The sequence below is a fragment of the Tauraco erythrolophus genome, chromosome 2, assembly GCF_009769465.1.
Source record: "Tauraco erythrolophus isolate bTauEry1 chromosome 2, bTauEry1.pri, whole genome shotgun sequence".
In the NCBI taxonomy this organism is placed as follows: domain Eukaryota; kingdom Metazoa; phylum Chordata; class Aves; order Musophagiformes; family Musophagidae; genus Tauraco; species Tauraco erythrolophus.
In genome coordinates, this window is record NC_141466.1 from 71,169,313 (window position 1) to 71,196,138 (window position 26,826).

At 44.2% G+C, this 26,826-nt stretch overlaps 2 protein-coding genes across 3 annotated transcripts in view; one reads left to right on the forward strand and one right to left on the reverse strand.

The window, feature by feature from the left end:
• The window catches only part of FZD3 (frizzled class receptor 3), a 56,103-nt gene extending 53,392 nt beyond the window's left edge, over nucleotides 1-2,711 (reverse strand). For both annotated transcript variants that reach the window (XM_086624344.1, XM_086624337.1), the window contains exon 1: nucleotides 2,523-2,711. In XM_086624344.1, coding sequence (XP_086480470.1) covers nucleotides 2,523-2,711 — 189 coding nt within the window. The remainder of the gene's footprint in view (nucleotides 1-2,522) is intronic.
• A 13,665-nt stretch (nucleotides 2,712-16,376) lies between these two features.
• Nucleotides 16,377-26,826, forward strand: part of FBXO16 (F-box protein 16) — a 37,275-nt gene continuing 26,825 nt past the window's right edge. The window contains exons 1-2 of the mRNA XM_086624352.1: nucleotides 16,377-16,472; nucleotides 22,142-22,177. Of these exons, the coding sequence (XP_086480478.1) occupies nucleotides 16,377-16,472; nucleotides 22,142-22,177 (132 nt within the window). The remainder of the gene's footprint in view (nucleotides 16,473-22,141; nucleotides 22,178-26,826) is intronic.

A 26,826-nucleotide genomic window follows, 5' to 3' on the forward strand; every position in this document is an offset into this window, starting at 1 on the left:
ATCCACAATACGGTCTACGAGTTTCACAGCTAGTTGCCAGCTCTTCCTCTCTGTTCTGACTTGGTTTCTAGCAACCTCATTTGATGGAGCCCAGGTCCTGCACTGGAAGAGGCAGTGCACTACAGTCAATCCCTACAACCCTTTGCATGCCACTGATGATGGCAGTTGTTAGTGCTTATTTTTATCTATTTTAAAAGTAGTCTAAAGCACCCTCATATGGGTGCTTTATAACACTCCTCATAGGGGATGTGTTCCATAAGCCTGTGGTCATTTTTCCTGTTCTTCTCCGGACCTCTTTCAGTTCAAACACATCTTTTGAGATAGCTCAGAACTTCACACAACAGTCCAGCTATTTGTGAGTCACAGGACTATGTAACACCATTGTAATATCTGGTTTTGATATTCCATTTCTAATTATTCCATGTCTGATTTGTTTTTTGGCTTTATTACTGCTCAGTCAAGCTTTCAACTTATATTTCAACAGACAAAAAACATTCTAAGTCCAATGAAATGAGGTGACCACCACCACTGATGTGAAGAATATTAGTCCCGCAACACATAAATTTTTATCACTTTGAACTTACTCACCAATTTTATGGCTCAATGTTATCTCAAACATAATCCCAAAATCTTTAAAATTCTTCATTCTGATTTGACCTTTGCTTTAAGTCACTCTGTCATGGTTTAGGCTTTCCCATCCTACTGCTAGTCTCCTCTTCTAGATCATTTAAGAAAGTACTGAACTGCACAGATCCCAAAAGACTTCCACTGATAACCTACTTCCACTCCAAGAGGTGACCATCTACTACTCCAACCACCCAACAAAACCAAAACCCATGATCTCCACACCTCCACAAGTCAAGTCCCTGAAGTCTTCAATCCAGTTGGTTTCATTGATTCCTTTAAAATCCTAAGTTCGACCTTTTAAAGGGAAATAAACAGTTTGTATACATAGAATCATGGAACAGTTTGGGTTGGAAGGGATCTTCAAGATCATCTAGTTCCAACCCCCCTGCCATGGGCAGGGACACCTTCCACTACACCAGGTTGCTCAAAGCCTCATCCAACCTGGCCTTGAACACTTCCAGGGATGGGCATCCACAACTTCTCTGGGCAAACTGGTCCAGTGCCTCACCACCCTTAATGTCAAAAATTTCTTCCTCAGATCTCATCGAAATCTCCCCTCTTTCAGTTTAAAGCCATTGCCCCTTGTCCTGTCACTACACGTCCTTGTCCAAAGTCCCTCTCCAGCTTTCTTGTAGCTCCTTTAGCTACTGGAAGGCTGCTGGAAGGTCTCCCCAGAGCCTTCTCTTCTCCAGGCTGAACAATCATCAAACAACATCGAGTTGTTCACACTGTTATCCTATTAAACTTGCTTAGGCTTCATTTTTTCTCCTTACAGTTAGATCTTCAAAGGTTCTCAGAACGTACCAGAACAATTCTAAAATAAAATTCATTCCTGTTACCATGTAGTTAGTATAATTGGAATCTGTGGCCACATCCAAGTGAGCCGTTGAAGTGCAAGTCCATAGTTCTTTCAAAGCAAAATTAAGGGTAAGAATCTCCATTTTCTTCTTACAGTAAAAAGTCTGTCAAGTCTGGTTCACAACTCTTCGATAGAAAGTCTATCTAAAGCCTTGGCTTTATGTTATTTAACAAGAACAATTAAATTAAGTTTCTATATCATCAGGAAGAGCATTCAAAGATGAAAACATATCATTATTCCTTCTGTTCTCAGGGTACAGCACAGTGTATCTACCTGTGAAGATTCCCAAGCACTTCAAAAATACAAATAAACCTAACCTGCACAAATCTCTCACAAAACCTTGAATAGGCTGACAGCAAGAATTGCCAAATATTCTGAATTTCCATCAGTTTTAGTCATAAACCAGCATAGCAAGTACTCCTTAGGCAGGGTCACAGGATAGACTGAAATGAACTTGAAAGTCTTGTATAAACTACACTATAGACAAAAAGAGACTCAGTATGTAGTTGAAGCCCCATCAGGAAAGTTCTCCAAAAAAAAAGTTAAACATCAGTGGAAAGCGTATTTTCACGATATGTCTTACTATTCTCGTTTTCTTTACACCAAGTTTTAGGCAAGGAAGACAAGGTCAAGTACTACAAAGCCACCAAAGAACGTAATCTTCAGAACTAAAAATCTTCTATTCATTTTTCAGTACGCTGTTCTTCTGGCATTTAGTTAAGTGACAAACTATTCAAAATATGCGTTCTTGATCTGTCTAAATATTTAAAGTAACAGACTAAAGCACAACCACATCCAGAGTATTTCACATTCAGCTATACAAAATAAGGCAAATTTTGCAGTAATAGAATATTTCAGTATATATTACAATACATCTTTTGCAAATGGTATTTGTTTTCATATTTAATTTTTTTTCACTTTTATTTCTAATATAAATATCTTTCTGGATTCTATTACCAATTATTTGTCAACTAAAGGCCAAAATCAAATATTAGTGAAATATTTCACCAAATACTCGTGAAAAAACTATTCTTACCTCCATTGCTAATGCTGCTGTTTGCTGGTCATAATGATTCAGAAGATTAGGCATAAAGGTGGTATTGTAAGGCAGATCCTGGCACATCCGCAAGATGATGGGCTCACAAGAAAATAAACTGTGCCCTCTCGTGTGCCCCACCAAAACATCCAAAAGCCAAAGGTAACAGAACATCCAGCTAATAGCCATCCTTCCACACTGGGAATGAGGCCAGTTATTGAGGCCAGTCAGAAAGCTCTTTGAACTCCTCATGTACCTTCAGATTTCACTTCAACGGTGATATTTTCAGTCCTTGTTTAAGGTTCTTCAGAACTGGAATACTCTTTGTATACAACATTCTTAGCTCAGTCCAGAAGATGATGTATTTGAGACAGGTGTGTGAGAAACCTTGCCTTTTCTTGTCTCAGTACTATATACCATGTATTAGGTTGAGGTATTACAATGTTTAACCACATTCCCACACAATTGACCCCATCGTGACAGAAGAGCAGTCAAGTTACGTTCTTCTTTTGTTAGGTAACCTAGAAGAAAAAACACAACAAACAGAATCCAGTGAAACGCCTTGTAATTGATTAAAATATTTTAGCTCTAAATAGCCTGACAGACAAATTGCTTCAAGTTCTCATGTGCATGACTAAAGGTTCCCCTGACAAGTTTTAATCCTGGTTTCAGACTATTTCTGGTGGAAAAAAGTTGGTACGCTGTAAAACTCAGGATGGTGAAAAAGGGGAATGCATTTACTATGAAGTAAATATTTTTAGAAAACCCTACACTTGAAATTTAACCATGTGAGCATTATCATTGTTGACCACACTGAAACCAAGCTATTTATGACTCAGCATCTCCACTGGTACATTCACAGCGATAGCATCTCTTTAGTTGCATGGCCTCGTAACTTCTGCTGAATAATTATAAAACAAAAACAAAACAGTCACCACCACCAAACACACAAGTCCCAACTTGCAGGACTGAAGACTAGTGCTTTGCCCAACAAGCTACAGTCATGGTGCTACCTGTGCTCAAATATGTAATTTTGGACCAGTTGTAAACAGCTTTTTTGTTGTCTCTAACCCATTTTACTTGCACGCGTATCTCATATCTTCCTCTCCAGAAACTGTCATAACAGCTAAGGATAAGCCAGAAGACAGTGTCCTTCAACCACCCCTTTCTCCAGACACTCTAGAAGACGGAAATTGCAAAGGTACCTACATATGGTTGTTCTGCAAGTTCCGCTTTACCTATAGAGCAAATTTAAACAGCAGCCATTCCCCAGGGCTGGACGTGCATTTTCTCAGCACTAAGGGGCTGGACTGGAACAAGCCGAGCAGGGACTCAGTATATCGTGCTCATCGACTGGAGAAACAAACTCTGGAATTGGACGCTAAGGCACAGAAAAAGCTGACAGAGTTGTAAGAGTACAGAGAGGCCTTTTTTCTTACAACAATTTCGAGTTACAGCAATGACATTTGCAAAATTCAGTCTCTAACCAACAGCTTTAAAAAAAAAAAAATCACAATTAAAAAAGGTAACAGAAATTTAGAAATTCTGTTTGAACCAGAAAATCCCAAGTACTCCATCAATATTCCCAAGAGTAGGCAATCACAAATCTGAACAGATTTCTAATCTTGAGAGAGTAATGTTTTTCCTTAGATATTCAGGAAGGGAAATAAATTCTACACGTCTGAGAGGTAAAAAGTGTTTCCTTTCTCCCTAAGGCAAACTTAGTGAGATATACGAAAGAGTTAATTAGCAGACTTCTGCTGGTATCAGTCAATCAAGAGAGTTATGTATGCACATTTTTGTTTACATAGGCCCATCTTATGGTCAGAAACATTAAATACCATATACCTCTTTAAACCCACATATACTTTGCAGGCTGGACTAAATAATCTTGAGAAGTTCCTTCCAACCTAAACAATTTTGTGCTTCTCTTTAAGATCATGTGAGGCTTTTGGCTGTAGCTGTTCAAGACAGGCTGGAAGAAGCAAACATGCAAATAGGAAAAAGACTAAGATGTTAAACATAACGATGTTAAATTAAGTTCATTGACAACTGGTTTTCACAGGCTGCTTACTCCCTCCCAGCTATTTAAAAGGAATCCATGTCTGAAGCAGCAATGAAGTACATAAAGAATATAAATAGTAAAACTGTTCCAAACCTAGGAAAAATAAAACATGACAAAAAAAAAGGCAGAAAAGAGAACTATCCACATCTTAAGTTAGAGGGTGGAACCAACCAACACAGCTCAAATCACAGCGTCTTGCTTATATTCTGCAGCAAACAAGCATGGCTGTGAAGCGCAGTCAACTCACTGAATTCAAAAGATCAAAAGTAGCTACAATATTTAAGACATGCTACATCTAACCACACCTGATTGTAGTCCGATTTCAAGTTCATAGGGCCTTGAAAAGCTATGTCCTCCTGATCAGAGGAAGCCATTTCTCAGCCTTATTTTTTAAGAATTTCTCACCCCTCAAAAAAAAACCAAACCAAAGACCAGAACTATCCCATCTTCCAGACAGCATTACTTAACCTTAAAGGCTTCTGCACATTCTCACAATCTGACCAGTTATTGACAGACAAACCAATTTCTACTTAGTTTTGTACAAGTTGCCTAATCCCCTTTGAATCTAGTCCACTAATTTTAACATTTTAATAATAGCTCCCCAAAATCGGGAAAAGAAGCCTTTTCAGTTTGTTGTCATCTCCAGAACATGGGCTTCAAGTAAGTTTTTTCCTTCTTCCCAAACGTTTTGGTCACCAACTCCAAAAGACTCTATTCAATAACTTCAGTGAAGTCAATTTGCTTCTTCTGTTAAAGTCTGAAGCACAAACATTGGGCAAATCCAGGTCAGGAACTAGAGTCTTGGGAAAACTCCAAGAACACTTCACACAAATCATATTAATGACATTCAAAGCAGAGACTCTAAACAAATCCGCCCATCCCCACAACCTCAAACTGAAAAAAACATGCAAAAACCTAGACTCAATAAGGCACAAAAAGCCAAAAAAATTTCATCATGTCCTTTCAGGACTTTTTCATTTATGCTCAAGATCTTCTTACTATATTCTGTCACAAAGGAAATGAAGATTATATTTACTAGAGCCAGAAAAGAACATCAAATTATATAGCCTAGACATGCAGTGCCCTTTCATGGAAAAAAAAAAAAAATCTAGGTGAACTTTAGAAAAAAGACAACCATATAATTGCGAAAGGAGACAAAAGTTTCGCAAACGAGCATATAGATGACCTATTAATTGGTGTAGACAGATGAATGCTGTAATAAGCAATCTTTAATGTCGAGATAGTTTCTTACCACAGATCCAGTTCTGCATACTCTTTGTTAAGCCTCTACATATGAAATTTTGTGGTTATTTTTATATGTATATAAAACCAAAACAAAACACTTTCGATGACACTAGGGATAAAAGAGGAGGAGGGGATACCTACCCATATACCCCAAGGCACTGCAAAAAAAACTGTGGGCAAAAGGGGTAGGAAACAGCTAGTCTGTTGGTGAGGTTATGGATTTATACATTATTTACAATCATAAGAAGCCCATCCAATTTCTGCCGTAAAGGATAAATTAAGACACGCACAGACTATTATAAAGAATGAAAAACATGAAATGAAAGGCTTGACTCCCACAACTGAATTCTTTTATTTTCAAATAAATTTTGAAGTTACTAAGGGGGCAATAAGAGGGGGGGAGGGTAATGAGAAAACTCATCAGACTTTATAAAGAAAGTATGTAGGTGGATTAATTCATGGTTATCTGTTCCAGATAAATGAGGTGATAAAACAAACTAGACTCCTCCTGCTCAAGTGAAAAGGCAAGAGGAGAATGTCACCTTAGTCATTTCCCACCCAATTCTGATCACGCAGAAAGGAAAGGAACTCATTCATTGCATACAAGCATTGGCAGTATTTCCCCAACCCATTCCCACCCACATGAAGGCACAAAAGGAGAATATATTATTCTCCCAACTCCATTTTAATTAGTCAGTGGGAAAGAAACTCCAGTGCTGCACTCCCCTGTTCCACTTCTGTTGGGTATTAAGGGAGAACCACACTACAATCCCCCACGTCCTCTATTTCAATTAGGAGGCCATAGAGGAAAGACAGCACATGCTACACTCTCCTACTCTTCCATGCTCCTCCTCACTGTACTACAGGGCAGAATGAAGATGCATGCAGGTTATCTCCTCTTCCCCTCTCCCTCTGCACAGTGACACAACAACTGTCCCTGCACCACTCCCCGCAGGAAGGATGGAAAGGCAGAAACCCTTTCTGGTGAGATTCTCCATGTATATGGAGGGACAGGTCTAGCATCTCCCTCCATTAGAGTTCACATCACTTGGCAAGCTAAAGGAACTGGAGAGGGAGCTCACTATCATCCCTTGGATTGGAAGAGGAGGTAGGGTGCAGACTGAACTAGCGTCCCCTTTCCCCTCGAATCCTCGCTCTGTTTTAAAGGCAAAAGGAACAAGTGCACACGAGGGACTAGCATTCTCTTGGATTCCTGCTGCATTGCAAAGGGAAAAGATGGATACAAGCATGTAAGACTCGCACTCCTTTCCCTTAAGTCTCCACTGAATTCATTGCAAAAGGAAAAGGAAAGCGTGTGTGGATAGAGACAGCATCCCCTTGGGTCACTGCTGCACTGCACAGGGAAAAGGGTGAGGGATGTGCGTGCATGGACTAGCGTCCCTTTCTGACTGGGTCACTGCTACCACACTGTAAAGAGAATGAAGTGCGGGGCTCGCAACCCCTTGGGTCCCCAATGCGCTGTAGAAGAAAAGGAGAGGAGGTGGGTGGAGGGTGGAATGGCATCCCCTCCTCCTCGGGTCCCCAGTGCACTGCCGGGAGAAAGAGGGGCAGTGCGTCCCTTTTCCTTCTGGATGCACACACAGCAAGGAGAGAAGGGGGAAGGGAGCACAAGGACTAACATCCCTCACCTCCGGGCACCGCGAGGGGAAGGGGGGGGAGAGTTTCTGGGACTCGCATCCCTTCTCCCCTTGAGTCCCTAATGGAAAGGGAAGGGAAATGCACTGGACGAGCATCCCCTTCTGCTGCCTCCCCAGGGACAGGGGGAGCGGGAACGCACAGGACCAGCATCTCCCGGCCCCGAGGCGCTGCTGAGGGAGAGGGGGTGGATGCAGCACCTCCATGTCGTTTCGCAGAGGACAAGACTAGCATCCCTCGTCCTCCGGTCGCCCGCCACATCGCAGCGGGGTATTTAACCCTCCGCTCCGCTCGCTCCTCCGCCCAGAGGACGCTTCATGGCCGCCCCCCACAGCGCCGTCTCCGGGAGAGGGTGTCTCTGCCCCTGGCGAGCGAGGCGACCACTGTGGGGCTGAAAGAACGACATCCCTGAGGGAAACCCCCTGCCCATCTTCACATGCCGCGCGCCTCCCGGGGCCCGGCTCCCCGCCATTACCTCAGTGCGAGGTCCTGCCGCTGCGGCCCCGCTTCTCCCCTCAGGTGGCGGTGGCGGCGGCGGCGGAGGCAGCGGCCGCGCCTCCTCGCGCCCGACCCCGCCGCAGCGCGCGCCCCGCCTCCTCGCGCCGTCACGCCCTGCCGCGCCCCGCCCCTCTCCCTCCCGAAGTCAGCGAGCCAATCAGAGCGGGCCAGGCAGGTTGCTAGGTAGATCGAAACCTCCGCCCGTTCTGCCTGCCTGCCCCCCGCTGGTAGGATCTGATTGGCTGGCGGCCTCCCGGAGGGGCGCGCGGGAAGGGGTTGCCATAGCGACGGGAAGCGGCCTTGCGGGAGGAATAGGCCGCGCCGCCCGCGGGCGGGGAGGAGGCAGGTGAGGGGCGGCCCGGCCCGGCGGTGGGGGCTGCGGGTGCCCCGAGCTCCGGGGTGACCGAGGTCTGAGGGGCCACGGGAGTGGGCGAATCCTCTGGGAGAGCGTGGGGCACGGGAGTGGGCAAGGGGTGAGCGGGGAGCGGGTACAACTGAGGTGGGGCATGAGGGGACAAATGCTGTGGGACATTGTGGGGACAAACGCAGCGTGGCACGGGGAGGGCGATGCAAATGCGGTGACACAGAAGGACAGTGGAAAGAGAGGGGGGTACAAACTCCATATGGTATGTGGAGGGGATGACAGGTTCAGTAGGGTGCGGGGAGGGAATCAGAGGGGACGATGGCAGACTCCAGTGTGCACCAAGCACGGCCCAGGCTGTGAGGAAGGGGATCTCCAATGCACCCGGTGGAGAAGGTCTAAATGCTGCAGTGGGCGACACTGAGGCACAAAGGGCCTGAGGTCTGCCCATCTGCCAGCACTGCCGGGCCTGGGGCCAGAGCGGACTAGTGTTGCCTTTGGGTCCCAAGAGAGATTTCGGTGTGTGAGTGTACTTAGAAATATAAATGCTCAAAGGGACAGGGCATAGAGACATCATGCTAAGAGGATAAATGGGTGGAAAAAGCACTGGCACTAATATCTATTGACACAAGTACTGAGCAGCTGGGGTCTGCTACTGACTTTTATAGTGAGGCAAAAAAAGCCATCAGGGCATCATAGGACATGGGGACACTGAACAGTGTAACTGTAAGTGCTGCAGGACTAGGGAAGTTCTGGAGGTCTTCGAGATAAGAACATCACAGATCATCCAACTGCTTTGGGATAGAAAGGCAAATGCTTTATTCTCCAGAGATAAGAGACCTTGCTGTTTTCTTACTTGGGGGAGAAAAGGTGTTAGAGACTGATACTGATCAGTTCCCCTGGGTGTAATGTCATTGGGACTGTGCAGTGCTGTGACAGCTCCTGGGAGGACGTTGGCCCTGCAGGACACAAGGAGGCTGATGTGGAGCAGAAGTAGGAGTCAGTGCATCTGGGCTCAAAGCAGATTCTGGAGAACAGCTGTAACAACTCACAGAAGAGAGCGGTCAGGTATTGACATCACCAGGAAGGGGAGATTGCTGGGCTCATTGGAAACCAAAGAGGATACTGGTCCTTTGGAACTGAGTGACCCTGTGGGGTAAAGGCAATAGAATAGCATAGGATGGGATAGTTCCAGTTGGAAGGGACCTACTACAATCATCTGGTCTAACTGCCTGACCACTTCTGGACTGACCAAAAGTTAAAGCATGTTAAGGGCATTGTCCAAATGCCTTTTAAACACTGACAGGCTTGGGGCATCAACCGCCTCTCCAGGAAACTTGTTTCAATGTTTGCCCACCTTATTGGTAAAGAAATGTTTCCTAATTATCTAGTCTAAACCTACTCTGACGCAGCTTTGAGCCATGGTTATGAAGAGAATGAGTATGAAAATTAAAGCAGCATTGCAAGGGGATTGGTCAGGGGCAATGGTGTGGAGGAGCACAAGGGATTTTGGGTTCGATGGTCATTGGAGAGTATCTCCTCTGGGATGGTATATGCACATACCGATGCCTTGGTAGGCATCATAACCACAAATATAGGCTTGGCAGAGAATGGATCAAAAGCATCCCTGAGGAAAAGGACTTGGGAGTGTTGGTTGAGGAGAAGCTCAACATGAGCTGGTAACATGCGCTGGCAGCCCAGAAAGCCAACCGTGTCCTGGGCTGCATCCAAAGCAGCGTGGCCAGCAGGTCAAGGGAGGTCCCACCTGCAGTACTGCATCCAGCTCTGAGGCCTCCAACATCAAAAGGACATGGACGTATTAGAGCAGGTCCAAAGGAGGGCCGTGAAGATGATGACAGGCTGAGAGAGTTGGGGTTGTTCAGCCTGAAGAAGAGAAGGCTCCGGGGAGACCTTCCAGCAGCCTTCCTGGACCTAAAGGGGCCACAAGAAAGCTGGAGAGGGACTTTTGACAAGGGCATGTAGTGACAGGACAAGGGGCAATGGCTTTAAACTGAAAGAGGGGAGATTTCGATGAGATCTAAGGAAGAAATTCTTCCCTGTGAGGGTGGTGAGGCACTGGCACAGGCTGCCTAGAGACATTGTGGCTGCCCATCCCTGGAAGTGTCCAAGGCCAGGTTGGATGAGGCTTTGAGCAACCTGGTGTAGTGGAAGGTGTCCCTGCCCATGGCAGGGGGGTTAGAACTAGATGATCTTTGAGGTCCCTTCCAACCCAAACCATTCTATGATTCTGTGATCACGGGCAGTGAGGAATGCAGAATTAGTTATTCACTGCCTGGCGTAAGGGGGATCGTAGGGGTACGCAAACGTTGTGTTCTTTGCACAGGGATGTTTCTAGCACACCCTGGCAGGGGTAAGGGTGTTGGTCTCATACAGTGCAGGGCACACAGAGCTGCTCGTGCTCAGGAGAGGCAGAAAGTGCTGCATGTGTTTGGGTTTATTGGTACCATGGCAATGCCACGCTCTGGGGTTTATTGATGCTGTAGCATTGGTACTGCAGAGATCCTCGAAGCCACCTGGACAAATATCTGTGTCAGGGTCACAGAGCCTTCCACGGGTCTGGGGACAACCATGAGAAGACTGATGCAGTAGCAGGGAACACTGCCGATATGATGCAGTCAGAGTGGTTATGTTAACTGAGGACAGGGTGTCACTGTGCAAAGTGCAGGTGACAAATGTGGAAGGTTGGATGATATCAGTGCTTTGCAGGTTGTGGGTTAAGGGCAAGCTAGAGGGAAAGGAGGAGCGCAGTATTGGCCTCCTTGTTGTAAATCATTGCAAATTTGCACTTAGCCTCCTGCCCTTCTCCTCTTGCAATCTTTCTATGTGTCCCTCTCCATAGGAGGATCTGTTTCCCATTATCTTTTCCACCCAGAGCTATCCTCTTGAATTTTTCCATTTTGAATGTCCTATAGTTTGGCCTACATTCTAGACTATTTTTCTGTTACTACCATTTAAAGCCTTTCTTCCATAGCATCAATCACCGCACTGTTTATTGCCAATACAATCATTGACAATAAAAGGTACTTTCCTGTCTGAGCTTGAGATTGATTCAGTTAAATTCTTTTTATTCTCAACTGAGCTCCTTGACCATGCCATCGTTGTCACATGGATTAATGTGATTAAGCTCTTTCTTTGCAAAATGCATCCTTAAACCTCTGAGTGCACCAGGCTCTGTTGAACCACAAAGGCATACTGCTACAGAGACGTGGTCAAAAACATTAATAAAGCGAGTCTGCTTCTGAAGGACTTGTTTGAGTATGGTTTGCACAAACCTCTGGAATGCCATTCCAGAGGGTTAAGCAGAGATTAACACAGCTAACGGAAATGATTCCAATGCCCTTAGTTAATATATGATCATTATGTATTGTTAATCTTTCTTAAATGCATCACATTTTTTTTAAGCCAAGGACTTGACCCAACTTGTACTGAAATCAGGGAAAGTGTTTCCATTAGTTTCAGCAGGATTTGGATCAGTCTTGAAATTGTCTCGCCATTGGACAACGCCGTTTGTCTTTCCTGCCCTGTGAAATTAATGTATGTCTTCTTTATACATCTCAAAAAGCACAAATTTCTTGGATCCCCACTCAATATATCCTTTCATTCAAACATAGAACCATTCCTGGGTACCCTCTGGCTGTAGTAACCCAGGCAGTTCTGCTTTTTTTTTGCCATTTGCACTCTGCCAGGCTCCCCTGCTCTCTACAAACTGTGCAAGATCATTGCTTCGAAACAGCTGGAGATCTCTGACCAACTTGGTGTGAAGTTAATCAAACACAACCAGCTTGAAAACACTGTATATACTCATAAAACTTGATCTTTGCCCAGTCCTTCCCCCAAATCTCCTTCGCACTGGTATTTATTATGCCTGCCACCTGCTCCTATATTGCTTTTTTATTTTTCCTAGGAGAAAGATATTAGAGATTTTTTTTAGTGTTGTGTCCAAAGCTTTTCCTCTCTGGGTGGTGAACCAGCATTTTCCTCATATATATTTAAAGCTTGATTGCTTGTTAACCTCATCTCACATCTCTTGCTGGTTGAATGTTTTCAGATCAGCTGAGCTTGATGAATTTCATCCCAGGATATATGAAAACAAGCTGGAGCAATCTCTGGAATGTTATTTTGGGCAGCCAGTCCAAAGATAACGACTATTGCAGAAGAAAAGTGGAGCCCTGGCTAAACAGCTCGACAATTGCTGGGGTGCACAGTACACCACCTGCTTTTTAATGCGTACTGAGCAAGCTGCTGCAGCCAGCTCAGTATTGTGTCATAGATTAACTCTCATCAGAGATACTCTAGGCTCTTGAAGAAGCCAGATTAGCTGTTAATCCTGCCAGGGATGGGGAGTTCAGAGTGAAGGGACTTCTTACAAGAGGCTTTTTACAAGGACATGTAGTGGTAGGACAAGGGGCAATGGCTTTAAACTGAAAGAAGGGAGATTTTGATTAGATCTAAGGAAGAAACTTTTTACAATGAGGGTGGTGAGGCACTGGCACAGGTTGCCCAGAGGAGTTGTGGCTGCCCCATCCCTGGAAGTGTTCAAGGCCAGGTTGGATAAGGCTTTGAGCAACCTGGTGTAGTGGAAGGTGTCCCTGCCCATGGCAGGGGGTTTGGAACTAGATGATCTTTAGGGTCCCTTCCAACCCTTCCAACTTAGATTCTATGATTCTAAGACAAGAAGCGCAGGTTTTTCTTTGGGGAGTGGACAAGCTAAACTGCAGTTGGTAAACCAAGCCTCTTCTTAGAAGGCCTATAAAGAACTTACAGTCCAATTTTCAGGCTAGCTGCATGTTACAGGTAAGAAGCTTCTAGATTTTCCTCTGATGCATCTCATGAAATTGAAGGCCACCTAATAAGTAAGTCATAGAATCACAGAATGATTTGGGTTGGAAGGGACCTTCAAGACCATCTAGTTCCAACTCCCCTGCCATGGGCAGGGACACCTTCCACTACACCAGGTTGCTCAAAGCCTCATCCAACCTGACCTTGAACACTTCCAGGGATGGGGCAGCCACAACTTCTCTGGGCACTAAGTACCACTAAGTCTCATCACGTACAGCGTGCCTTTGAGGAACCCCAGTAAAACACGTGCTCTAAAGTGACACTGCACAGTCCTGACTTCACCAAAGAATTCATCCCCTGAACACATGCCGATGAGGTTGGACCTGGGGTTGCCTCTCTCCTCTCAGCACGATTTTGAGTGTGTCTGGGGAGCTAAGGAGCAGAGCGGATGGTGGTTGTGTGACTGTGCTAGCAAAGGGGCAGTGAGGAAGGGATGGCAGGCTGGCACATGGGCTACAAAGTTGGAATATTTGGCTACGCTCATCTTTATGCCGATGGTACCTGTCTTTGCAGCCCTGTTTACGCATTGTGCTCAAACATCAGCTGCAATTCAGGCAGTTTTATGGGATGTGCAGCTGGGAATATGACTTTTGCCGGGTGTGCTGTGAGCCACGTTTTTGGCACAGAAGGAAGCCTAAGAGGGTCTGGAGGCACAACTGTCTCCTTGGGCTACGAGCTGCCAACACACCAGCTCGCAGAGGTGCTTTGTGAACACAGCTGCTCCAGCGCCCAGAAAGCTGTGTCGGTGTAGGGAAACTGGAACACGAAGCCAGGGTTGGGAGTATGCTGCAGTGACAACTGATGTTTTTGTGACTAATGTAGAAGGTTGTCCCTGAAAAACAGGACATGGTTGCCTGAACCTGTTTTTTTGGCAGTGGAGCTGTTTCTCTTAGCTTTGTAACGTTGCATTTCTGTGCATTGAGAAGGGCAGGGGCCTTGCAGAAAAACAAAACAAAACAAAAACCAACCCATTAATGTGTATCCCAAATGCACCTACTCGGTTACACAAGAAGCCTCTAACATTGGCCAACTACAGAATGTGAGGCTTTGAAATCTTAACAAGTCTTTTAGCTTTCAGTGGCTTGTCTGTGGGAAGTTAAAATTGCTGTTTGGGGACAATAAGTTATTTAAGGATCTTTAGCAAAAAAAAAAAAAAAGGAGAAAAAGCTCAGACTCTTGTAATGAATTTATTTTCTAACCACAGACCATATTACATCACCAGATGCAGAAGGCAAGATATAACAGATTTTTCATTTTTTCTTTATACTTCTTTGATTCCATAATAATTTGAGAAAGAAAGAGAGGAAAAACTAATGAAAAAGGTGATGTGCCCAGACAGATCCTGCAGTGGGTTTTGAAAATTAATCTTCCATTGATTTAGACAGGGAATTGATTCAGACGAGGCAATCCCAAACACAAGTACAGACTGGGCGGAGACGGGATTGAGGGCAGCCCTGAGGAGAAGAACTTGGGGGTGCTGGTCAATGAGAAGCTCAACATGAGCCGGCAATGTGCACTGGCAGCCCGGAAAGCCAACTGTGTCCTGGGCTGCATCCAAAGCAGCGTGGGCAGCAGGTCGAGGGAGCAGGTCAGGAGACCCCCCCTGCAGTGCTGTGTTCAGCTCTGGGGTCCCCAACATCAGAAGGACATGGAGCTGCTGGAGCGGGTTCACAGGAGGCCACGAAGATGATGCGAGGGCTGGAGCACCTCTGCTATGGAGAAAGGCTGAGAGAGTTGGGACTGTTCAGCCTGGAGAAGAGAAGGCTCTGGGGAGACCTTCCAGCAGCCTTCCAGTACCTAAAGGGGCTACAAGGAAGCTGGAGAGGGGCTTTGGACAAGGGCATGTAGTGATAGGACAAGGAAAAAATTTTTTATAATGAGAATGGTGAGGCACTGGCACAGGTTGCCCAGAGAAGTTGTGTCTGCCCCATCCCTGGAAGTGCTCAAGGCCAGGTTGGATGAGGCTTTGAGCAACCTGGTGTAGTGGAAGGTGTCCCTGCACATGGCAGTGGGGCTGGGAGGTCCCTTCCAACCCAAACCATTCTGTGATTCTAATTTTTCTGGGTGAGGAATTGAGGACTGGGCTTTCACGAAGATGTGTCTTGAGAGCCTCAGAGCTGTATTAGCCAGAAAGGTCCTTTTGCTGGGTGGGTTTTGAGGTGCTTGGGTTCAGGGCAGGCTGGCAATACAATATTGGAGTTACTTAGTGGAGTTGCCTTTTCTTTCTTTCCAAAAATCCTATTATTCATCTCACCATCATGAAGCTTTAAAGCAATCTGAAGTGTTTACGGAAAAATTGCCTAATAACTATATGCAGGGAACAGAGATATTTTTTGATGTGGTAGAGAAATGGGTTGGTTTTCAGGCTGCTGCAGCTTAAGCCTCCAGTCTGGAAATTGGATGCCTGAGGTGAGCAATGACATTATCCTGCTGAATGCAGCTGCAGGATAGAAGATGAAGGAAAAAAAGCTTTTCCTATGTTTAGGCAAAAATTTATGAAGAAATGGCTTTGTCTGAATGTGGTCCAGTTATTTGATGCCACAAAAGGGAAGGGAAAATTTTGTTAAATGTCCTATTTACTTCCTGCAGGAATTTTTATTTAACAGAGCAGCACAGTCAGTCCAATCCATCAAATCAATCTGCCTGAACACAGAACTGGGAGAGATTTCAGTCAATTTGGAACTATTCTGGATTTGATTCTTTCAGTTAAGTATTACAGAAACAAATTGGCCCTTTGAGACTTGGCATTATACACCCATCAAAACCAGGAAAAACCCTGCGAATGTCACTTAAGTAGCTACACAAGTTATCTGCAATTTTCAGTGCCAACAACTGGAAAAAGACATTTTGTCTACTTTTGAGCTTGCTGCAGATATCCTTGTGATCTTTTATGCAGCAAAAATCAAAGGCACATTCAATAATAATTGTGATGGGGAAGACCTGCTTAATTATTAAGTATTTATATTATATTAGTGAACTGAGGTTTCATCAGGAAATCTGGCCTTTACCACCACGGTTACTGTGGGTACATAAAATAAAAGGCTGTACGCTAACTGATGTTCAAATAATTTTACTTGTAGCACAGAAATAATGTTGGTCTTTGCTCTGTTCAGTTGTTGTAGCCATTGGTGCTGACAAGACATCAGAGGACCCACCATCTCCCACATCTATGGCATTTGCACCTCCTAGAAATATGGATGGCCCCAAGCTACAGACCAAGATGAGCACATGGACTCCGCTGAACCATCAACTCATGAATGGCAAGGCAAGTTCTGCACAAATGGGTGAAATTCATAGAATCACAGAATTGTTGAGGTTGGAAGGGACTCGTGGAGATCATCTAGTCCAAGCCCTCATGGCAGAGTCAGGTAAAGCCCTTGCTCAGGATCTTGTCCAGTCGGGTTTTGAAGATTCTCAAATCCCAAGACAAATTCTAAGGTTTGCTTCGCAAATTCTCCAGTCCTAGAAAAATTTAACTTATGTTTTTGCCTGTGTAGCTCATGAGTAATGCAATAAGAACTTAAAGATCTTGTTTACTGTTAGAAGTATGTATATATCAAACACACGTGCAGTCTTTATTATGTATATGTATATATAAATCCTAGTATGTTATGAAAAAACTGAAGGTTCTAATGTACGTTGTTGAAAGCATACAAGTATTTAGTTTGAGTATTGTTATTTTGCTAAGTCAGTTGTCTTTAAACAAAAAATGTGTATTCGTTTCTTAGTAAAAGGTGCCAAATCATTCTTTTTCTGTCCCAGAAGACTTTGGTTTAACCCCACAACAAACTGAGTGTCAGTTTAAGATTCCGAGTGTCTGGTGTGCTCCATCTCAGCTCGTAGGAAAGGCTTTTGTACCCATGCCCTGGCTTCTCTGCTCAGCCTAGCAGTGATGAGGCTAGCTTGATATTCTGGAAACTGAAATGATGCACTCAATTTATAAATAACGAGATGCATTTCCTAACCTCCCACTCTGTATACTAAATCTGGGATCTGCTAACGTAACTGAGGGGTTTTTGGCTCATATATCACTGGGAACATATTTCCTCCCTCAGAATTCAGTTTAAATTTCTGTCGGTGATTCATAGAATTTAATCCAGAGTGGGCCATTACGTCATGTAGTCTGGCTTCCGAGATTTCTTGGGCCCTCTTGTTTCACACAGTTCTCCCAGTCTTAATCTCAGTAACTAGAATTTGGCTAAAATATATCTTCCACAAAGGTATCCAGACTTCCTTTGAGGTTATCAAGAAATGAAAATTTCATCACTTCCTTAATAATTTTCTCATGATTAATCCCCTATACCATGAAAAGATGAAACCTTGTCTCCTGTCTGAATACCTCTAGCATTAACTTCCATCATTTAAATCTTCCCCCGCTAGCTTATTAAACTCTTCTGTAACCAGTAGTTTTTCCTTGTGGAAGGACTTTTACTCTGCTTCAAGCCAACCCTTGAACTTTTTTTGATAAACTAAACAGATTGAGCTCTTTGAAGTCCTTTCAATCTGGCATATTCTCCAGCCTTTGAATCATTTTAATGTCTGTTTCCTACACCCTTTGAAACATATTTTTACAGATGCACATCACTGTGCAATAAAGTATGACCTAACTAGAAATAAGTACGTGGGTAGAACCACCCTTTCCCACCTTCTTACTCCTCTGCTCCTTAGGCAGATGCTGTATTGGGCTGCAGCAAAACTTTAAGGAGCTCACACTGGATTGTTGTGTATTCCCAACTCTTAACGATGTTCCAGGTAGGAAACAACCTACCATAAGCTCCCAGACCTGTGCTTAGTGATGAAATTAATGATCAAAAGTGTTTGCTTGTTTCTGATCCACGTTTTAAAGCATTGACCTGCATGAAACTCCTTTTCGTATATCACTATACTGCCCTGTAGTGTTAGCAGAAAGAAAATAGTTGCAACAAAAATACTGGTGACAGCTGAAATCACGAGATAATCCAATTGATATATATAAGGAGCTAATGAATGAGACGGCGCCATTGTCATACAATCGTATCTCTGTTCATTTCTGCAATCTTGAGTTAAGAGAAAGCATGAAGAGAGAGCAGGAGTTATAGATAAAAGTTACATGAAAAATAGTGAGAAGACGAAAGCATAGAGAAGAGATGGGTGAGAGGAGTACTTGTTAGTGGGATGGGCAATGAAGGGCAGGAGTGGTGGGAATTCAGAGCTGATCCAAGGCAGAAGTGTTTAAGCTCCATCTAAACCATTGTTAGGAGCAGACTCAAGAACAGGTGGTAGCATAAATTTGCCACCTAATTTTGGCTAATCCTGGGGGTACTCCATTAGTAGTTCTTGTAGATTTCCCTGGATTTTCAGACATGCTTAAGAGTACGCTTGTCTGCAATGTTGGCAGGACCCAGCTCTCTCCTGCCTATTGTCCATCGCGAGTCTTGGAGCCTCCATCTATGGTTTTATGGCCTTACAGCAGCTGTCAGAGCAGAAAGTACTATCCAGGGTGTTACTACTGGGACACAGGACAGTCATGATTGTTTTAAAGCCAGGATCACCATCAGGGCCAGATAAAAGTCAAGAAGCCAGAATTAGGAAACCTCAAATTATGCAGCATTCATGGTGAGAAAACCAGAGGTGGAGTCTTAGATATGCCAAGGTTGTGCTACAGCTAATGATGAAGTAAAGGTAGGAGACGTGGCAGCCTGCTCACTTGCAGCAAAACCAGATAGACTTGAGCGTCAGTCCTGCTGACTGCAGGGCTGTGCTGCCTTTAAGGAAGGACTGGAAGTTGGGAGATGATTTGTCTTCTGCTGGGCAGTGATTCAGTCGTGGGGTAGAAGAGCCCCCAGCGGCATTTGCAGCAAGGGCTGGAGGGATTTGCCAGGCAGCCTTGAACTTGAGCTTATTTAAAACCACCTGAAGCCATGGATGTGAGATGGCAGGTCTCAGGAGCAACCTAGGCTTCAGGCTGCATCCAAAGCCAGCCAGCTTCAGTGTACTATAGGTATAAATCCAAGGCCTTGAAGGAGAGGGCAGTAAACATGGGCTTGATTAAGGCAGTGGATGATTATACCAATTTTGGGCCATTCTGTTGCTAATTAATGCTTCCAAGTGCCTGGAGTAGGCGAAACTTTCTGACAGAGTTGGCTCAGATGTATCTCCAAGAATGCTGAAAGCAAATATGTGTCTTTCTTTGATCAAAGACCATTAACATTGCTTTCGGTTATATAAATAGCTCTTTGCTTCACTTGAATTATCCAACCCAAAACTTAGGTCTTTGACTATTCATCACTTGCTTGTGGCAAATCCTTTTTCAGGTTCAGCTTGTTAAGGTGTTTTGTTTTTTTTGTACTTTGCCAAGTGTCCCACATGCAAATAAAGCAAATAATAACTGTCAACATACAAAGAAAAGAAATGACATTTTCCACCCTTCACAAGTGACACTCCTGCTGAGAGAGACAGAGCTAACGCTGTCAACGGCTGTACCAGACATCAGCACTGATAATGTCTTTCTCTGCAGGAACCTTCTTCGCAGGCTGTCATAGCAGTAACACGTTTGGAGTTTATAATGATCAAGCATGTTTTCCTAGTCGTGGTTAATGGCTGGTTTTATCTGCAGTTATAAGCTGGGCTTTTTCCTCTTTGATCTGTCTTCTGGAAAAATCATCTACAGCATTTCCTCACTTCCCAGGTCACAATCCTGAGCATAGAAGGCAGTTTTGTGGTAGTGGGAAGCCACGTGCTAGTGCTTTCAGGTCTAGCTCCCTATGGATAAAGGTCAGCATCATAAATCCTCCGCTGTATTTTGATACTGATCATCCTTCTTGTTAGTTGCCACTGTAAAGTGGCTAGGGAACAAAAGCTGGTCTTATTATCTTATTCCTAAGGGTCTTGCTGTGTTAATATTGCCAGGGCTGTATGATAGCTACTCATGTTGTATCCATTCTAGGAGATTTTAGGCACCCAGTGTCTCCAACTCAGGAGAAATGAAATTTCTAAAATAAGAGGTGGGAAGCCCAGCTTCTGGTCTCACCAAAGCATGTGAGACACCATGCATCACTGTATGCCCAAGAGAGCAGAGCGCTAAGCTGGCATATCGTGCGTGCAGCAGCTGCAGAGAAGAACTGGAGATGATAAGTAGCACATTGGAGCCAGTCTACAGAGCTGTCCTGCACAGTTGTGCACACATAGCCCTTGAACTGTAGGGAGTCTTCTTCAGTGAAAGGAACCTTCCACAGGAACCAGCCTGTAGAGTTGAAGAAGATCAGGAAAAAGTAGACAAGGCCTTCCTCAGGCAACTGGAAAAAGCCTTATGTTCACAGGCTTTGGTCCTCATGGGGAACATTGACCACCCTGATATCTCCTGGAAGGGCAATGCAGCAGGGCACATGCAATCCAGGAGGTTTCAGGAGTGCATTGATGATAACTTCCTGACACAGGTCATCAAGGAACCAAAAAGGGAAGATGCTCAGCTGGACTTCATACTTACAAAGAACAAAGGACTGGTTGGAGATGTGAAGGTCAGGGACAATGTTGGCAGCAGTGACTAGAAGATGATGGAGTTCAGGATACCAAGAGGAAAGAGCAAGACAAATAGCAGGATCACAACCCTGTATTTCAAGAGAGCAGACTTTGATGTCTTCAGGGATCTATGCAGAAGAATCACATGGGATGTGGTACTGGAGAGAAGAGAGGTCCAAGAAAACTCATTTTTAGACCTTAGTAAGCCTTTCAATACTGTCTACCATAACATCCTCATAGACAAGCTGATGAAGTATGAATGGAGAGTGAGGTGGGCTGAAAACTAACTGACTTACTGGCCTCAAAGGATTGTGATCAGCAGCATAAAGTTCAGCTGGAGGCCAGTCACTAGTGGAGTACACCAAGGGTCAACATCAGGGCCAAGATTGTTTAAAATCTTCATTAACAAGTTGGATGATGGAGCAGAGTGCTCCCTCAGCAAGTTTGCAGACGATATAGAATTGGGAGGAGTAGATGATAGACCAGACGTTTATGCTCTCATAAATCATAAAATCATAGAACAGCCCAGGTTGGAAGCGACCTGAAAAGAACATCTGGTCCAATCTTTTGTGGGAAAGGGAGCCTAGATGAGATTATCTAGCCTCCTTGTCTTGAAAACCTGCAGCGATGGGGACTCTACCACATCCTTGAGCAGGTTGTTTCAGTGATTAAGAGGAACCTTGACAGGCTGGAGAAATGGACTGACTGTCTGGAAAGCAGCTTGGGAGACAATGACCTGGGGGTTCTGGTGAACACCGAGTTGATGATGAGCCAGCAAAGAGGGCCACCATCATCCTGGGCTACAGTAGGAAAAGTGTAGGTGACAGGTCAAGGGAGGTGATCCTTTCCCTCTGCTCACCACTGGTGAGGACAAATCTGGAATGCTATGTCTGTTTCTGAGCTCACCAGTATAAGACAGACATGGACTTACTGGAACAAAGCCAGCATAGGTCTGCAAAAATTATTAAGGAATTGGAGAATTTGATACATAGGGAAGAGCTGAGAGATCTGAGGTTGTTCAACCTAGAGAAGAGAGGTTCCTGGAGGACCTTTTCAATGTACATAGATATCTGATGAGAGGAGGTAAAGAAGGCAGAGCCAGACCCTTCTTGGTGGCATCCAGTGAAAAGACAGGTGATAGCCACAAATTGAAATCCAGGAAATTCCATTTAAACATAAGAAAAAAATGCCATGGAGATTGTGGAGTCTCCATCTAAGAAGATATTCAAAGCCCAACTGGACGTGGCCCTGAACAACCTGCTTTAGTTGACCCTGCAGGGAGTTTGGACTAAAGGATCTCCACAGGTTTCTTCCAAACTCTTCCGTGCAGTGATTCTGTTTATATTTTGCCAATTGTTTTTCAAGCTGTATTTTTCTTAGGACATATTCAATCCCCTTAAAATATTCAATTTTTTTTTGTATGTATATGTTTTATAGGTATTCGAAGAAAGAAGAGCCCTGCTTGGAAAATGGGTAAACTTTTCTCTTAAAATATATATTTAAATATAGCTAGATTTCTGAACTGATAATGGGAAGGTATAACCTGTCCTATTTTGAAAGAGGGGCTTATTTTCATAAAAGTGAGCTGTGACCGCTCTACTTTTGAGGAAGGTAATGGTGTAAATTCCCTCCATGCCCACATTCTCTAAGCTCTGAACTTGGGAAATCGTATTTGATCATCAGAATGATCTGAAATGGGATAAGAGACCCTGGGAAAAGTCTGTGAAGTCTTCAAAGAAGATCCTGGATGTTTAGGTATTGCCATTGCCTAGTAGCAGGTCTTTGAAACCTGTAATAAATGACACGTTATCTACCAAGAGCACACATATGGCTCCTAATTCTGTAATCATTGAGCACCTCGCCATTTCTTCCTGTCATTACCTTCATAGCTCCAACATGAGACAGGAAAGTGCTGTCACCCTGTTTTGCAGATGAAAAAATGAAGCGCAGAAAGACACGAGCTAGGATTTGTCTGCCCCAACCACAAATGACGGCGAGTTAGGGATTCGGGATGGGGTTTCTCCAGTCGGGTGTATATTACCTCTGAAACATAACATTTAAGCCTGGCTGGTTTGGTCATCGCAAGCTCCTTGTAGAGTCAACAGAGAGAAAGCGGTACTTCCAGAGGGTAATTCATCTGACTTAGTGTAGGATGAAAGATCAGCCCTCTAGAGATGCCTGTTTCTTTCCATAGCCTGTGAAGGGAGTCATAGCTGGCTGCTTGAAAGGAACACAACTCTAATTGACCTACCCAGGAAGCTGAGGGCAGAGGATGCAATGGCACAAGATTTGCCCTTGTCCTAAGCTCACCCCTTCAATATCTCATTGTGCTTTCTCTTTTATAGGGAAAATCCATTTACAGGCCATTATGGGAAAGCAGCCGTGATCTGCTCAGTCTCCTGTGCAACCAGGAATGTAGACTCGGGGACTTTATTGCAATAAATGAGCGAAATCAGCTGAATGTATTAATGTGGCTCCGTAGTAGCGGTATGGTTGAGCCCTGTGCGCATCTTTGTAAATGGAACCAAAAAACCAGTTATGTGGTCACATATGATACACAAGCTAAACAGAAATATAGAAAGGATGCTCCTTACCAGCACTCTTGGATAAGGAGCATTTGCACGGTAACTTTACTTGAACTATGATGCTTATTCTTTATGTCTAATAGATTACTCTTGGAAATTTTTTGCATGTGAACTGGTCTTTACAGACAAGTATTTTGATTTTAAGCTCATAGGGATTCTTCATCTTTATAGGAAACATGCTTTCCATAACTTGCTGACATGCATGCATTTTGATAATAAGGAATTTCATGGACACTAAGTAAACAAAATAATTGAATTATTGTTCAAAAAACACTTTTTAGCATGACAGTCAGTAACTGACAGACCTAAAACCTGTCTCTTGAAAATTGTTGCATGTTTTAAAATGCCATGGGGATATACCGGTAAAAAGGGGCAAAAGTGTTTTCATTAGAACCTCCATTGAAAGAGCCAAAATCTGGAAACATCCTTTCTCCAAACACACATAAGAGTTCTGAATCATCTTCTGAAAGGTTAAATTTCTGACCCTTCATATGACACTAGATCAGCAGATCTCCTCATGCTCTTTCAGAGCTAATTCTCCATGCGCTTCTGTCATCCATCACACCAATGAAAAGGGTGCAGAAAGCACAAAAGTTGCTCTTAATTCGCTTCAAAGCCTGTGGCATTATAGTATGTGGTGAGCAAAGCCTAGAGCACTCTGAGTTTGAGAGAAACCGTGTCAAGAAATCACAGTGCTCTGGGCAGGACTCTTTACATTGATTCACATGACCTTCTCATAGTGCTCTCAGGAAGTATGGACTAGATGAAACTGCTGAAGGGTGGGTTTGTATGCCTGGGAACCCATACTCAGTGTGGTTGTAAATGCTTTGTATGAAAATAGAAAGCCGAAATCTGTCCTAAGTCCAGAACTGTTAAGTGTTTTCAGTAATATCTAGATGATGGAATGGAAAGTATGTACTCATCTGCAGATGATACCAGGCTTGGAGGGATTTTGGAAACTTTGGAGATTAGAAATCAGAATGAAAGGATCTGCAGTTTGATAAGGACAAGGGAGAAGTTCTGCATGTGAGAATGACATTTACAAAAACTACAGATCTGGGAAAACTCAAGTATGCAGCAGTTCTGCCTAAGAGGTTGCTGGGCATTATGGTGGATCACAAACTGAATATAAGCTGGCAGTGTCTTATAACTGTAATAAAGGGAAGTATCCCAAAGGGTTGTCTGAAATATCTGCAGCCCTGGTCCCTGCATTCTGGTGTCCCCACCATAAGAGAGACACAGATCTGTTGGAGCGTGTTCAGAGGAGGGCCACAAAGGTGATCCAGGGACTGGAGCACCTCTGCTATGAGGACAGGTTGCAGGAGCTGGGATTGTTCAGCATTGAAAAGAGAAGACTTCAGGGGGACCTAATAGCTGCCTTCCAATACCTGAAGGGAACCTACAGGAAGGCTGGGGAGGGACTTTTTACAAGAGTGTCCACTGATAGGACAAGGGGAAATGGGTTTAAGTTGAAGGAGAACAGATTTAGATTAGATCTTAGGAAGAAATTCTTCAGTACGAGGGTAGTAAGACTTTGGAATAAATTGCCCAGAGAAGTTGTGGATGCCCCCTCCCTGGAGGTGTTCAAGGCCAGGTTGGACAGAGCCTTGAGTAGCCTGATCTAGTTGAGAGGCTTCCCTGCCCATGACAAGGAGGTTGGATTAGATGATCTCTAAGGTCCCTTCCAGCCTATGCCATTCTATGATTCTATGATTTTGAGAAAGCTGAGGACCTAATGGAGATATTTCTGACAACAAGTCACATGTGAGAACAGACTCAGGTCCAGAAAATATGAAAACGATCCCTTTACTGTAGGGAAGAAGGAGAAAAGACGTAATAACTTCTTCCCAATGACACAGAAAAGATGTCTGAAAACAGAAAGGGAATGATCTGATCTCTGTGTTTGCATCGGATAGGACAAGAAATCATGGGCTTGAATTGCAATGATGGAGACACAATTTAGACACCAGCAAAATTCAACACTACAGATAATTCACTGTTGGAATAGCTTGCCTAAGGGTCAGGGGTGGAATCTCCATCACTGAAATCTTTCGAGAACAGGTTAGACAAACACTTGTCAGGAACGGTTTAGGTAGAGCAGATCCTGCCTTGAGGCAGAAGATGAACTAGCTCAGTGTTTCTCAACCTTTTTGCACCGAAGGACCATCCAGCCTTCTGGGAAAGTAGAACAGGTTGCCTCGTGCGGCATTGCCACAGTGGTTTTCCTTTACAGCCAGATAAAGATTAAGTGCTCAGTATTTATTTTATTCTTCCTGAATTTATTTGCATGCATTCAGGGCCTATGTATGTGCATTTTCATTTAGTTATTTTTTTCCAGTTGTGCCACAAAACATCTTTGATGCCTCCCAGGCTGGTGTGGTCCATAAAATACAGGTTGAGAAACAATGCACTAGCTGACCTGAAGGGATTTCTTTTCTCTGTTTCTGCGCTGCTGGGCAGCCCCAAAGGGCATGGGACTGGCTGTGCTGTCACCTGCAGTATCCGAGATGCACAATGGGAACCTCTACAATTTTTTGGCTGTCTCAGATTGTGCTCAGCTCTGCAAAATATTATTGCTGCGCAGAGTGTAAGCAGCGATGATGTGCGGCGAAAGGAGACTCTCTGTGTTACACGGCTGTTCTTGTGCATGACTGTTTGCAGGCTTTGATTCTGCCAGAGGCATTTGCGATGAATTTCCTTCACACCAACAACTTTACCCAAATACTATCCAGAGACGTATAAAAGAGAAACTGTGCTGCTCTCTTTCAGTTGAAACCCTTTTGATGGTTAAACTGGGAAAGGGTTAACATCCCTCTGTTAATTGTTCTGGTTTGTTCTAGTTGCTTTTATTCTGTATTGCACACAGGGCAGATGCCTTGATGTGCTGCCTCCCTTTCTGCTGTGTTCTGCAAGCCAAAACTTCCTCCCAGTAATTTAAAAACATAAAAGTATTTCGCTCTGCCTTAATGCTCAGTGCTATCATGCTGACACTCAGGTTAATAAGGTGACAATGAAGCTAGGGTTGAACTTGTAGATTAAGACACCCAAGCTTCAGTGTCTGCAGGTGATCTGAGCATCTCAGCTTCCGTTATATCCCAATGAGATGTAGACAAGTCAGGGGAGCCCACACAGTGATTCAGCTCATCTTCTGTGATGCTGTGGGCTACATCTTCTGCTGGTAATTTACACAGCACATCTTGCTCATCCACACTATGAAATTGTTAGCACGCTCCCTGGCACAAATTTGGCCTGGGTTGGTACCACTCTGCCAGATGTTGTTCAAGCACGATTTGGACATTAGCCTGGGCCAGGAACCGTGTCAAATATACAGTTTTGATCCAGCCACCTTGTTTTGAAGAGTGAGAGATATGATGCAGAGGTTCCCAACATAAGGACATGGAGCTGTTGGAATGGGTCCAGAGGAGGGCCACAAAGATGATCCAAGAGCTGGAGCACCTCTTCTATGAAGACAGGCTGAGAGAGTTGGGGTTGTTCAGCCTGGAGAAGAGAAGGCTCAGAGGAGACCTTCGAGCAGCC